Raw genomic sequence first — 14,969 nt, 5'->3', positions numbered from 1 at the left:
TTCTACTTCTACTTGACAGCTACATATAGTGCACAAAGCATTAAGCTCATTAACGCTTACTGTTGCTAAGTTATCTTCCTTTTCTGACAATGCCAAATTAATTTTGGAGAGTTAAAGGTGTTTGATCACACCTGTAGGCTCTAAGTGCATTCTCATTGATCTACAAGTACAAAGTTAAATAGCTACCCCAAAATATAAAATACAGAATAAAACATTCAAATTCAAACCACGATAGAACTACTGAAGTGTAACCAATTACAGATTAAATAAGTATTGCTTTAGCAAAGTGCTACACGCTGTTAATTCAAACTATTTAATTAACTAATAATGGCTCAAGGAGTTGCAGATGAAGTGCCAAGTTTTAAAACATCGCAGTAACAAGATAAATTATGAAATACAGTCAGTTAACTCATTGCTGCGCAGATGGCATGGCACCAATGCATTGGGCCGCTGAACGGTAAGTGTGCATGCAGGGAGGACAAGCAGGAGATAGGGTCAAGGATCACTGTTGTACGTTTCCCAGGTAATGGTGACAGAATGGAATTGGCAGAGCAATAAGCTTTCTGCTCAATGCATGCATGACATGGGAATTTAAAAAGGAGAAATAAAGGCTTGCATTTATGCAGCGCCTTTCACAATCTCAGGCACCCCAAACTGCTTTACAGCCAATAAAGTACATTTTAGTGATTTTTATCATGTAGGAAATGCGACAGCCAATTTATGCAAGGTTCCACAACTTGTGACAATGACCAGGCGATCTGTTTAATCATGTTGCTTGTGCGAATCTGGTGCTGGGGATTTAGTGCTTAAGTTGCTGCAATTTGTTAAGATCTCTGTGGAGACCAGTAACTTTTTGTAAAGAAATGCATTTCCCAGTGACTGACAGAACCAAAGGCCAAAATTTCATCTTTTAAGACTTTTACTGTAACAAACAAACTAAAATTAACAGACCAAACATTACTTAACAGGCAACTGATACACTAAACTAAAGAAAAGCTACTTTTGTATTAACTAGCTAATGCAATTGAGATATGTCTTTCAACCCTGTGCACCGCACTTCTACCAGATTTTTTAGCATTACAAGAACAACTCCAAAGTTACTCCTTGCTCTCAAGCAGGCTCACTTCTCCATGTGTGCTAAGTAAAAACTTGCAGTGTCTTTTGAAAGTTGTTCCACTCAACCTGAATCTTTCAGATCCAACTTTCACCAGCAAGGCTCATCTCAGCAACTGTCTGTTCCTTAAATTTCCAAAGGCCCCATCGGTTCTACCTCCTTCCTTTTGTACAGAATATGAACCCTCACAAACATCCTGGTTGTTAAACACAAACAGTCCTTCACTGCTGTTCACAGTGGCAGCTGTTTTCTCTCTCTCCCCACAGCAATTTCTGTCATGCCTCTCTCTCTCTTTCTCAAAAAGCAGCTGTCCCGGGCGTGAAAACGGTCACTTGATATTTCAATAGGTAAAAGCAAAAAACTGCGGATGCTGGAAATCCAAAACAAAAATAAAAATACTTGGAAAAACTCAGCAGGTCTGGCAGCATCTGTGGAGAGGAACACAGTTAACGTTTCGAGTCCATATGACTCTTCAACAGAACTAAGTAAAAATAGAAAAGAAGTGAAATATAAGCTGGTTTAAGGGGGGAGAGGGTAGAGCTGGATAGAGGGCCAGTGATAGGTGGAGATAACCAAAAGATGTCACAGACAAGAGGACAAAGAGGTGTTGAAGGTGGTGATATTATCTAAGGAATGTGCTAATTAAGGGTAGAAAGCAGGACAAGCAAGGTACAGATAGCCTTAGTGGGGGTGGAATGAGGTGAAGGAATCGAAATAGGCTAAAAGGTAGAGAGATAGAAAACAATGGATGGAAATACATTTAAAACTAATGGAAATAGATGGGAAAAGAAAAATCTATATAAGTTATTGGAAAAAAAGAGGGGGGGGATCGGAAAGGGGATGGGGATGGAGGAGAGAGTTCATGATCTAAAATTGTTGAACTCAATATTCAGTCCGGAAGGCTGTAAAGTGCCTAGTCGGAAGATGAGGTGCTGTTCCTCCAATTTGCGTTGAGCTTCGCTGGAACAATGCAGCAGGCCAAGGACAGACATGTGGGCATGAGAGCAGGGTGGAGTGTTGAAATGGCAAGCGACAGGGAGTTCTGGGTCATGCTTGCGGACAGACCGAAGGTGTTCTGCAAAGCAGTCACCCAATCTGCATTTGGTCTCTCCAATATAGAGGAAATCTCATTGGGAGCAATGAATGCAGTAGACTAAATTGAGGGAAGTGCAAGTGAAATGCTTCACTTGAAAGGAGTGTTTGGGCCCTTGGACGGTGAGGAGATGGGAAGTAAAGGGGCAGGTGTTGTACCTTCTGCGGTTGCATGGGAAGATGCCATGGAAGGGGCTGGAGGTGTAGGGGGTGATGGAGGAGTGGACCAGGGTGTCCCGGAGGGAACAATCCTTATGGAATGCCGCCGGGGGGGGGGGTGAAGGGAAGATGTGTTTGGCGGTGGCATCATGCTGGAGTTGGCGGAAATGGCGGAGGATGATCCTTTGAATGCGGAGGCTGGTGGGGTGATAAGTGAGGACAAGAGGGACCCTATCATGGTTCTGGGAGGGAGAGGAAGGTGTGAGGGCGGATGCGCGTGAGATGGGCCGGACACGGTTGAGGGCCCTGTTTCTGTTTGAGTTTCTCCTCCGTGACAACCAGATTACATGAGCCTAACCCTGGGTGGAGGTGATTAGTATGACTTCAACATTCCCTTTTCCAGAACGTCCCGTTTCACCTTAAGTTAAAGGAGACATTTTAAAACAAAACTGTCTTGTAAAGTCCAATGTTCATAACAAATGACAAAATGGTGGTTTGATTTTGAGATAGCAGGACTGTTAGTGGAGGCAGAGAGAGGGAGACAGAGACAGCGAGGAAGGAATAAGATGCATTGAAAGCAACTGTTTCGAATTATGGAACCTTAGCTTATCATTCTCATTCTGAGTCAAAAGGTTGTGGATTCACGTTCCACTCCAGAAACTGGAGCACAAAATCCAGGATGACCCTCCAGTACTGATGGATTGCTGCACTGTCTTACACCTGAGACATTAAACCAAGGCCCCATCTGTTCTGTCAGACAGGCATAAAAGATCCCATGGCAATTTTTGAAGACGAGCAGGGGAGTTCTGCCCAGCCTCTTGACCAAAATTTCTCCTTCAGCCAACATCATTAAAGCAGATTAATCTGGCCATTATCTCAATGCCGTTAGTGTAAACTTGCTGTATGGAAATTGTTTGCAGTGATGACACTTCAACAATGGGCTGGATTTTACAGCCGGGGGGATGGTCTGCTCACCACCACCACCGCACCCAAAGGAAAGTCGGTCCCAAATGGAACGGCTTATAAAAAGCCTGCCCTGCAGTGATAGCACACTGGCAGCGGGCTAAACAGGCTGAGGGTTGGATTTCCACCTCTCAGTGTACAGGAAGTCCCACCGTTGAGAGCTGCCAGCCAATCTAACTGACCGGTGGCTCTAGCAGTAATGGGCGCTGTTGGGGCTCCAAGGAAGTGCAGAAAGTAGAGAGATGCTTGCCTGAGACAGGTAGGTCCCAGGCTTTTAGGGCAGGGAGGGATCGGAGAGCCTAGGGATGGCGGAGAAGGAGCAGAATGTTTCCTTTAGGTCATTCTGCTCTGCTGCATTGTGTAGAAAAATGCATCAATGACCCGTTCTGCTTTCTTATGCCTCTGCTCTGTTTCCCCCAAGTTAAACGGATTTGCAGAGAAGTTTTGTCCACAAGAATCTCTCCCACTATTAAACAGGCAGCTTCAGGCTGTTAAAGATAGCAGATACCCCATGCACCCTCTGAAACAGCCAGATTCCCGTCTCCTCCCCTCCACCCCACGCCAATGATAGATGTCATTTATACTGGTAGCTTAGCTCACCAGAGTAATTTTAAATACATTTGACTGTCAGGTTGTTGGCACTGAAGTTGTTGGCTGGCTCATCCTGTTCATTGGATGGATGATGGCTGTACACCTAAACACCCTCCTGAGCAATGAATTGGCCACTGGGTCACAACCTCCTGGGCATCCATACCTCTGTTAACAAGTACACCTGCAAGTGAGCTATGAAGATGGCGGACATTGACACTGACAACTGGGAGACAGTCAATGATAGCCATGACGTTTGGAGGCTGACTGGAAGGGCATTGGAAGAGGCAAGCAGAAACCAAAAGCTCAGCTGATCAAGAAAAGGGCCCAGAGAAAATAGAGTCCAGTGAACTGTGCACCTTTTCAGCCCACTGTCTTCCTCTGCCGCTGATATGGCAGAGACTGTCAAGCCAAAGTGGGGGCTCCTGAGTCACACTAGGTGATGCTTAAAACAGAGTTGACCACCATGGCACAGGCCATTGTCTTAACGCCACATCCACATCGGGTTGCTAACTCTGGCTGGACATATCTTTGCAGGTTTCATTGCATGACGCACCCACCTCCAAACATTCCATTCCCACATTCCTGCCATTGGTCTCTTGACATGTCTGTCCTCTAAACACAGCATGTACCCTGGCAAGCTCCCTCAGAATCTTATTCTGATTCAACCCTAGCACATGATATCTCAGACCATAACATACATAGCCTGGAAACTCTGGGGTGATGCAGTGAAAGACACAGAGAAGTGGCGCAGAGGCCCTCCTCCTCCCCACATTAAGTTGGAAAGCAAACATTCTTCTTGTTCCTTCAATGGAAGATCCATAACTCAGTCAAGCAGCCTTTCCCGTGCTCCCACTTTCATATTTGTACAACTAAAAAGCGCAAGTGTTCAAAGTAAATGGAGAAAAGCCCACATTCTTTCCTCTTTTGTTCTTCCGAGTTGCTGGAAGCGGTGCTCAGGGGGCATCGATCTTTAATTCCTGGAGACTCCAGGACAATTCTGGAGAGTTCCAACCATATCTGTTTGAAAAGTGAGACAAGTTCTGGGCTTGTGAGATTCTGGCAGGTACAAATCCCATTCTGCTCATGTAAGCTCTGTGAACATTGTACAGGATTTTCCTATGGGAGGGGGGAGCGGGTGCATGATGTTATGACTGATGCAGTTGGTAAAGCTGAGTTATTTAAAAAGCCCAGAGGGAAACTTTAAACAACTGTCATAACCTATAATTTAAAGTCTTATGTTTGAGATGTGACCCTAAATTTAGGAATCAGACCACCAGTTCTCAAAGCTTTACGTTAAACTAAATAAAACATTTTATTAATTTACACGGGTTAAAATATATATGCACATGCCTTCAAATTAGTACTATCATAACTTTTAACAAATTCCCAAACTAATCTCCCATTAAAGCAGCAGCAACCCATAGACAAAACCAAACACCAGGCAAAGCATTTTGACCTTACAAATTCAAAATGAGGTGCTTTTCACTTTGGTTCCTGTGGAGACAGTTGGAGGCTTACAGCTGCCTTTTGATCTTACATTGCCTCTGCTCTACACACCCAAAACTACTGAAGTTATACCTACCACTGCCCATTGAATGTTAATTCTCATTGTATCGACAACCTCTGAACTAAACCTCTCTAACAATAAAACCCCTTTCATAGTACCAGTTTTATTAGTAATATAAACATCTTGCTTGGTAGCTGCTAGATAGGTGTCCATTTTCACCCCACTTCTTGAATGCTCCATTCAAAAAATGCACGTTTACACATCAAAACTAGTACACATCAAAGCATCCAGACTAGCTGGCTTTAATCCAATTAAGACAATTAAGACTAAACCTCTATTTTTAAAGAAAAATATTTTCCAATAATATTATATACATTAATAGCTTCATGACAGGGGTAGAACATGGAACATGTGCAGCGAGACAGTGCACCAATGGTCCCAAGATTCTGACGAGCTCAAAAACAAATTTCATTGGTTTTGCTGCTATAACTTCAATGGGGAAAACACTGGATGCCCCCAGAAAGTGGCTGTTTTTAGCCCTTTGCGCCACTTCTCTGGGTCTTTCACTGCATTACCCAGGAGTTTCCCGGCTATGTATGCTGTGGTCTGAGATACCATGCGCTAGGGTTGAATCAGTACAAGATTCTGAGGGAGCTTGCCAGGGTATATGCTGTGTTTCCCCTGTCTGGAGGGTCTAGAACTAGAACATCATAGTCTCAGGATAATGGGCAGCCATTTAGGACTGAGATAAGGAGAAATTTCTTCACTCACAGGGATGTGAATCTTTGGAATTCTCTACTACTGTATGTTGTATGTTCAGTAGGTCTCATGAAGAGGTTCTGAGTCTTGTATGGTTGAACATTAAGTGTTTACTGTAACATATAACTATGTAAATATATACAGAATATAGCTCAAGCAATGAGCTAACTCCATGCTTACTTCTATGTAGATCTCTGTCCAGTCCACAGCTGAGTCTAGACTCAGGTCATGTGTCTCTTTATATCACTCTGTAGGTGATACTGTTTCCCAGTCCCACATTTACCCTTGCTATGCCAGATACCCTTATATTACATCTACTCTTAGAATACAGGATATTCTACTCAATCTCCCTCTCCCATCCCAGGAATCAATCTGGTGTGTTACGGCTGGGATTGGAGGAGTGTGCAGTAGCCCCACTACTCCACAGGCTGCAACATTAGTTTAAATGTTCAATTCACTAACCAAAATGACCAATTATTTATCTTCACTACTGTTACCAAGAATAAAAGAGACTTTAACCAGGCTTCCTTCAATAAACAACAAACTTAGTAGTTTATTATGAAACCAATCTTGTCAAATAGAAAGGCAAAGCTTATCAGTGTACAGTATGGAAATGAAATTATACTAATTACTCTTTCGAGATAACCTAAATCACTCACACACACAAAACAATGAAATAAAATGGAAATGGAGGAAATTGGCCAAAGGTTAAAAGTCAATGGTTCAAAGGCAAAGGATAGACAGTGGAGTTCTTGGAATGACATCTGGGTTATATGATTGGTCTCTTAGCACTGATCCGCTAAACAATCAATGACTCTAACACTGCTTTTCAGGTGGACTCAAGGAATACTCAAGGGTACTCTATCCCAGAATGCAGAGCATCTCAGGAGCAGCTTATATTCACTTCCAGTTGTGGACCGGCTCTGGATTGCAAAAAAGCTGCTGTCTTCCTTCTCAAGCAGTTGGTCCTTCTCTTCTCAAAAGCAAAAGCCAAAACCAATTTTTAAATACAGTCTTCCAAGCATGATTTTTTTTCCTAGAGCCACAAAAACCATGTGACCCACCCTCTCCTACCCCCCACCCCAACTTTGTACACAGTTCATCAGGGTCAAGAGATTTATATATATTCCTACAACTGCTAATTATCCTTTCCTGTAAAAGGGTGCTTTTCCAGGAATAGCAATCAGAATCCTGCATTAACCCTTTAAGGGACAGTGTTTTTTAATATACAAATTCTTCCAGAATGTCCTTAGTCCATGGAGGTGAACCATTTTCCGTGATTAAAGTGTTGATTGCAAGCAAACCTTTGTTGCACCCTCTTTAAGGCCAAGCATATCCTTGCTAAGGGATGTAGACTGCCTCTGCGTTAAGTCGGTAAAAAAGTAAATAAAATAAACTGCAGATTTATTTTCAATGGTATTTGTTAAAATCCTGATTGTTCTGAATGACTGACATGGGATCCCACAACGTTCAGAGCCACACAGGCTCCCTCTGCTGGATCAGTGAAGTTGTTGTAGTGAGCTGCTTGTGATCTTATGGGTGAGGGACCATTGTTAGTTAACCTGAGCATTTAATGGGAAGAACTTGAAACATTGGTGCGTTGGTTGGTAAACACAGTAACAATGTAATATTCAGACTTCTTCCATTTGGAGAATTTAAGAATTACCTTTATTGGGGTCAAGTGCTTGCCTTTACTGTTATAGGTAAGAGGAACAAAATGTTCCTGTTCAAATATTTGACTCACGGAAATAGATAGTCCAAAATAAATATAAACAGATTAAACTGTTGATGCCAACAATAGCTTTTTTTAAAAAATAGTTCATTCACTTACATATAAATATTGTGAGATCAGTTATACATCTAGATGCGTTACAGTTTCCATATTTGTGAGTTTGAGTCCCACTCCAGATACTTGACCATGTATTCTAGGGTGACACTCCAGTGCAGAGCTGAGGGAGTGCTGCACTGTTGGACGTGCAGTCTTTCGAATGAGATGTTAAACTGAGGCCCTGTCTTCCCTCTCATGTGGAAGTAAAAGATCCCATGGCTACTATTTTGAAGAAGAGCAGAGGAGTTTGCCCCAGTGTCCTGGCCAATATTTATTCCTCAATCAACATCAGCTAAGAGGAGAGAGCAAAAGAAAAAGGAGCGGCAGAGGAGAGAGTTAAGGAAAGAGAAGTGACTGTGGAGGAAACGAGCGAAAGAAGTAGCGGTGGAGAGATCGCGAAAAATTGGGGTGGCAGAGAAGGGCTCATTGCAGGATAGGCTCAAACCTCGAATTAGAAATTCTGGAAACGCGTAGTATGTTACCTTTAGATGTGACTAGTCCAATGCTCTCCTGACTGGACATCCATCTTCCACAAAATTCTGCTGCCCATATTCTAATTTGCACCATCCTGTTCATCCACCATCCTTGTGCTCACTAACCTATATTGGCTCCTGGTTGAGTATTGCCTCAATTTTAAAAATTTCAACCTTGTATGGCCTTGCCCCCTACAAGCCAGCCCTACAAGCCTCCAAGATATTTCTGTTCCTCTAATTCTGGCCTGATGCGTATCCCTGGTTTTAATAATTCCACTGTTGATGACTATGTATTTTTTATTCATTCATGGGATGTGGGCATCACTGGCTAGGCCAGCATTTATTGCCCATCCCTAATTGCCCTTGTTCAGAGTTAAAATTTAAAAGTCAACCACATTGCTGTGGGTCTGGAGTCACATGTAGGCCAGACCAGGTAAGTACAGCAGATTTCCTTCTGAGGCATTGGTGAACCAGATGGGTTTATATGACAATCAGCAATGGTTTCATGGTCATCATTGGACTTTTAATTCCAGATTTTTAAAATCGAATTCAAATTCCCCCATGGTGGGACTTAAACCCAGGTCCCCAGAGCATTACCTTGGTCTCTGGATTACCAGTCCAGCGACAATACCATTACACCATCACCTCCCACTTCAGCTGCTTGAGCCCTAAGCTCTGAGATTCCCTCCCTACACCTCTCCATCTTTCCTCCTTTAAGACAGTCCTTAAAATCTTTGATCAAACTTTCTGCCTTATGTGCTACTATCTCATGTTGCTCAGTATTGAATATTATTTGACAATGCTCCTGTGAAGTGCCTTTAGGCGTTTTACTACATTAAGGGTGCTGTATAAAATGCAAGGTGTTGTTTTTGTTTGTTAATGTTTTGGGTTAAATTTTGCATGAGAACCACAATTGCATTTTTTTCCTTATTGATTCTTAATCCTAGAGCCAGAGATACCGAGAAACGACACACAAGACCTTTTTCCAGTGAAGCAATATCTTGTTTAATACAGTTTGTAATAAATTATTGAACACATTTCAATTTCCATGGGAAATTACCATAATGTCTGCAAGATGTGGATTAAAAAAAGAGTGCATTTCCCTCTTATAAATCACAAAATGTTATCTTATCAATTACGTTCCAGCAGTCAGAGACCCATAAATGACCCTCTCCGTTCATGTAACGTTGTCGATCCCTGTTCATGGACTACTCAAACAGTGGAAAAGTGCCCGTGGAATCAGGTACGGTTTTAAACAATGAAAGGATGAATATCAGGAGGAGGGGAAGTGAAGATGGTGGTGTTGAGGGGTGGTGAGGTGTGTGGGAATAGTGGAAGATCAGTAAGTCCTCTGACCCGCATGCGATGAAGCCATATTGTAAACTGAGAATAACGTGTGACTGGGAGAGAGAGAATTTTACATAGAGAGAGGACTGTGCTTCGTGCTCGTAATGGCATCTAATACATCAGAATAATATGCACTGCCGAATGTAGCGTCTGCTATTATCGTTACAAAATATAGAATTCTAGTGCTCTGCTAAATCTGCAGTTGTAATATTACAAACTAAAATAAGAAGTGGTAGGTTTTTAAAGTAGTTTAATTCCGCCCCCCTTCCCCCGCCTCTCCTGTGTGGAAGGCGCAGTCAGAAGAACACCCAAAGGTTCTCCCATTTTCATGTGATCATAGGGGACTCCCAATAGTGCCCCAGTGGTCTGCTGAATCTATGCTGAAGAAGAGGACGCTGTCAGGTTAATCACCAGTGATCATTCCTGGTTTCGCCCGGGCGTATCGTGCTGGGAATGGTACCTGCCCTGATTTTCACGCTTCATAAACATTCACGCTGGATGTCATATACGTCACACTGGCACAGGTGGCAGTTCCCTGCACTTGCCCAACACGTCAAAATATAGCTGGGTCTGTAATCTGCTATCGGTGTCCATCTGAAATTCATGCTGAGTCCAAGTTTTACCCTGTAGGAGCCTTGCTTTTGTGTGTACATGCTTGTATTTGTGAATGTTTGCATGTGTGTATGTCCATAAATGTGTGATTATATGTAAGGATTTGTGTGTGTGTATGTATGTATATGTACAAGTTTGTGTGTGTCTAAATGTGTTTATTTGTGTGTATATGTAAATGCTGGTGTATATGTAAATGTTTATGTGTATGTAAATATATTTGTGTGTATATACATGTAAGTGTTTGCATGTGAATGTATGTAAGTGTTTATGTTAATGTGTAAATGTGTTGTACATGTAAGTGTCCTGCGTGTCTAAGTGTGCATGTGTAAGTGTGTGTATAGGTAAGTGTTTGCATGTGACTGTTTTTGTAAGCGTTTACATTAGTGTGTATGTGTGTGTTATAAATGTAAGTGCCTGCATGTCTAAGCGTAAATGTGTAATTATGCGTATATAGGTAAGTTTGCATGGGTGTGTATATGGAAGTGTTAATATTAATGTGTATGCATGTGTTGTATATGTAAGTGTTTGTATGTATGTGATGTGTAAATATTTTTGTGTGTGTGTATATGTAATTGTGTAAGTATGTGCCTATGTAAGTGTCTGTGTCTAAATGTGTATGTGTAAGTGTGTATGTGTATATAGGTAAATGTTTGCCTGTGTGTGTAAATGTAGGTGTTTGTGTATATGTAAATGTGAGTGTATGTGTGAGTGTATGTGGTTGTTCCTGGTACACCAAGTCTCCACAGTGCTTTATTATTTATATATATATTTGATTGTGTGACGTTAAAAGTGATAGGAGGGGAGGAATTATCCAATTAGAGTGTTGGCCAGAGCTTGCATGGTCTTTGTGTCTTAGGCTTTTGGAACAAGATAGGTGGATAGAGTTCAGCCCCAGATCAGCCATGACCTTACTGAATGGTGGAACAGGCTCAAGGGGTTGAATGGCCTCCTCCTGTTTGTATGTTCCCATCTTCTTTGAGGTTGTCTTCTTCTTTGTGGGGATTCTCTTGGAAAGGTCTCTGGTGTTTGTGCTGTTGGGGTCGAGAACATCACTCAGCTGTGGTTCTAACATTGTACATCCTCAGTTCATTCCTCGCAATCACATGTAGGGCACAGGAATTCCAAGAGTTTTGACGACCATAGTTTTTTTTCTGTGCCCGACATCGCTAACTAATGTCTGGTCCCTCGTTCAGGAAATATGTACACATTTCTCCTTTGCCCTTGACCTTAACCAGTCCCCGGTACTCCAGGTGATAGCTTTCAGCCGACAGGACCTGGTACATATCTGTTGTCACCTGAGGAGATAGCGAACGACCAAATTAAAGGATGACTGAAGATGATGCAGTCAAACAAAGAACAAACTGGAAATCTGAAATTGCTGTAATACATAGCAGGACCCATTAGTAACTGCAGAGAAAAGGGTAAGCTAATGTTTTGGATGTAATTTATATATGGCCTTTCTGAACCTCAGGACATTCCAATTAAAGCACTTTATAGCCAATGAAGTAATTTTTGATATGCTGACACTGTTAGAAAAGGTGGCAACCAATTTGCACAGAGCAAGCTCCCACAATCAGCACTGACTGGATAGTCCGTTTTCTGATGTTGGTTGAGGGATTGCTGTTGGCCAGGACACCGAGAACTTTCCTGCTCCTCTTGCAAATAGTGCCATGGATTACTTACAGCCACCTAAGAGGTTTAACATCTCATTCAAAAGATGGCACCACCGACAATGCAGCACTCTCTCAGGAACACACCAGGAGTGTCAGGCAAGATTTTTATGCTCAAGTCCTAGAGTGGGCCTTGAGCCCATGACTTTCTGACTCAGATGACAACATGACCAACTGACCCTCAGCTAAGCAGCTTCTGGCAAAGGGACTACCCAAAATCTATTTAATCTCCTTTTAGGTATGATGGCTTTGCTGTGTGTTTCCAACCCTTTTCTTAATATGTTTTTAAGATTTTTTTTTAACTTTATTAATTGTTGTCATGTGTGTGTCACTGGTAAGGCCCTGAGCATTTATTGTTCACCTCTAGTTGTTCTTAGTTTAGCTTTTTTCATGGGATATGGGCATAGCTGACATTTGTTGGCCAAGCTTAATTACACTTTGAAAGCAGCTAAGAGTCAACCACATCGCTGTGGGTTTGGAATCACATGTAGGCCAGACCAGATAAGGATGGCCGATTTCCTTCCCTAAAGGACATTAGTGAACCAGATGAGTTTTTTACCGACAATCGATGATAGTTTCATTTAGATGTTTGGTAATACAGAACTTGAGTCTTGCTGAAAAAATACATTTTGTTGAAGCTTTTTGTCTTGCACTCATCAGGAAAGTTACCAGAATACCAATGTCAGGGGAAGCAAAAACTTTATACGTATGAGAAGAAAGCGATGATTGGTTGGCAGTTGGACTCTGATTGGTAGAGGCGTTGCCATGGAGAATGCACCAATTAATGGTGACTAACAGTTAACTGCCAGACATTGTTTGAAATTTAAACCAGGCAGCTTGACTCTGATTGGTCGGCATTGTCCTGAGAAATGAACCAGCGAATGGCTATCACTTACTTGTTGCTTCCCCTGACATTGGTACCCTTGTGAATGTCCTGATGAGTGCAAGATGAAAAGCTTTGACAAAATGTCTCTTTTCAGCAAAACTCGATAGTTTCCTTTGAGTCTAGCTTTTGTTTCCAGAATTTAAAAAATTTATTAGTTGAATTTTAATAATCAATTGAATTTATAGTTTCCTTTGAGTCTAGCTTTCGTTTCCAGAATTTAAAAAAGTTATTGGTTGAATTTTAATAATCAATTGAATTTAAATTTGAATCCATGCTCTCAGAGCATTAGCCAGGGCCTCTAGATCACTAGTCGAATGACATTACCACACCATCTTGTCATAGTAATATATTAGGTCATTTCAGAGGGCACTTAATAGTCAACCCTATTGGTGTGGGACCAGAGCCATCTTTCACAGCTTTATGGTGATTGGTTGGTTGGTAAAGGCAGGTGGAGGCTTGGTTACTCTTCCTCTCAGCTGGGAAGCCATGCTGGGCATGTGTCCTGAAATTGAAGGGGAAAACAGCCACCAATGGGGAGGTATTGGCATATTGGTAATGTGGTAATGGAGTAGTACTCCAGAGGCCCAGGATAATGCTTTGGGGACAGGGATTCAAATCCCACCATGGCAGCTGATGGAATTTAAGCTCAATTAATAAATCTGGAATTGAAAGCTAGTCTCAGTAATGGTGACCATGAAACTATCATCGATTGTTGTAAAAACCCATCTGGTTCACTAATGTCCCTTAGGGAAAAGGAAATCTGCTGTCCTTTACCTGGTCTGGCCTACATGTGACTCCAGATCCACAGCAATGTGGTTGACTCTTTACTGCCCCTCTGAAATGGCCTAGCAAACCACTTAGTTCAAGGGCAACTAGGGATGGGAAACAAATGCTGGACTTGCCAGTGACACCAATATCCCATGAAAGAATAAAAAAATTAGGAAGAAAGTATTTCAAAAGCCTCTGAGAAGAACAAAACTGTCATCTCCAAACTATGGAGGTAACAGTAGCCTAGTGGGAAACTGACACTTGTTTTACCTGCTGCTTGTTTTTATTACACCTTGAAGTCAGGTCTGGGTCATAGTTTTTTGCTTTACCTGTATCCTGTCAGGGACTCCTATACTGTCCATTCCTTTACCTGTATCCTGTCAGGGACTCCTGTACTGTCCATTCCTTTACCTGTATCCTGTCAGGGACTCCTGTACTGTCCATTCCTTTACCTGTATCCTGTCAGGGACTCCTGTACTGTCCATTCCTTTACCTGTATCCTGTCAGGGACTCCTGTACTGTCCATTCCTTTACCTGTATCCTGTAAGGGACTCCTGCATTGTCCATTCCTTTACCTGTATCCTGTAAGGGACTCCTGTACTGTCCATTCCTTTACCTGTATCCTGTAAGGGATTCCTGTATTGTCCATTCCTTTACCTGTATCCTGTCAGGGACTCCTGTACTGTCCATTCCTTTACCTGTATCCTGTCAGGGATTCCTGTATTGTCCATTCCTTTACCTGTATCCTGTCAGGGACTCCTGTACTGTCCATTCGACTTGCCACATTGACAGTGTTTCCCCAGATGTCATATTGAGGTTTGCGGGCTCCAATCACTCCTGCTACTACAGGACCAATGTTGAGACCTAAACAGAAAAGGAGAGATTGATGCATCACTCTTGCTCACTCAGATGTGTAATGAAAACTCCAGCTTCTTCTTAGGACCTCAAGGTGAGGAAATCCTCACTCTTTTCAGTCTTTCTTACTTCTACCATCTGCAGGCTTTTAAACCTCACATTTATAATCAGTTAGCCATAACTACTTGATTCAACTCATCCTACTCTGAGGGAGATAAACTTGCATGGCTACTGAGATAAGTTGCGGGAATAGGACTTACTGGATTGCACTACAGAGAGCCAACATGGACTTGATGGGCTGAATGGCCTCCTTCTGTGCTATACTGACTCTATTCCACCTTGTTG

At 42.3% G+C, this 14,969-nt stretch overlaps 1 protein-coding gene across 3 annotated transcripts in view; it reads right to left on the bottom strand.

The window, feature by feature from the left end:
- Window positions 1–9,466: 9,466 nt before the first annotated feature.
- Window positions 9,467–14,969, bottom strand: part of adcy5 (adenylate cyclase 5) — a 368,070-nt gene continuing 362,567 nt past the window's right edge. For all 3 annotated transcript variants that reach the window (XM_041200521.1, XM_041200522.1, XM_041200523.1), the window contains 2 exons: window positions 14,509–14,633; window positions 9,467–11,740 (listed from right to left, as the gene is read on the bottom strand). In XM_041200521.1, coding sequence (XP_041056455.1) covers window positions 11,612–11,740; window positions 14,509–14,633 — 254 coding nt within the window. In that variant the 3' untranslated portion in view covers window positions 9,467–11,611. The remainder of the gene's footprint in view (window positions 11,741–14,508; window positions 14,634–14,969) is intronic.

Source organism: Carcharodon carcharias, chromosome 12, assembly GCF_017639515.1.
Source record: "Carcharodon carcharias isolate sCarCar2 chromosome 12, sCarCar2.pri, whole genome shotgun sequence".
NCBI lineage: Eukaryota > Metazoa > Chordata > Chondrichthyes > Lamniformes > Lamnidae > Carcharodon > Carcharodon carcharias.
The sequence above is the reverse complement of the archived record's forward strand: the minus strand, read 5'-3'. Positions and strand labels throughout refer to the sequence as shown.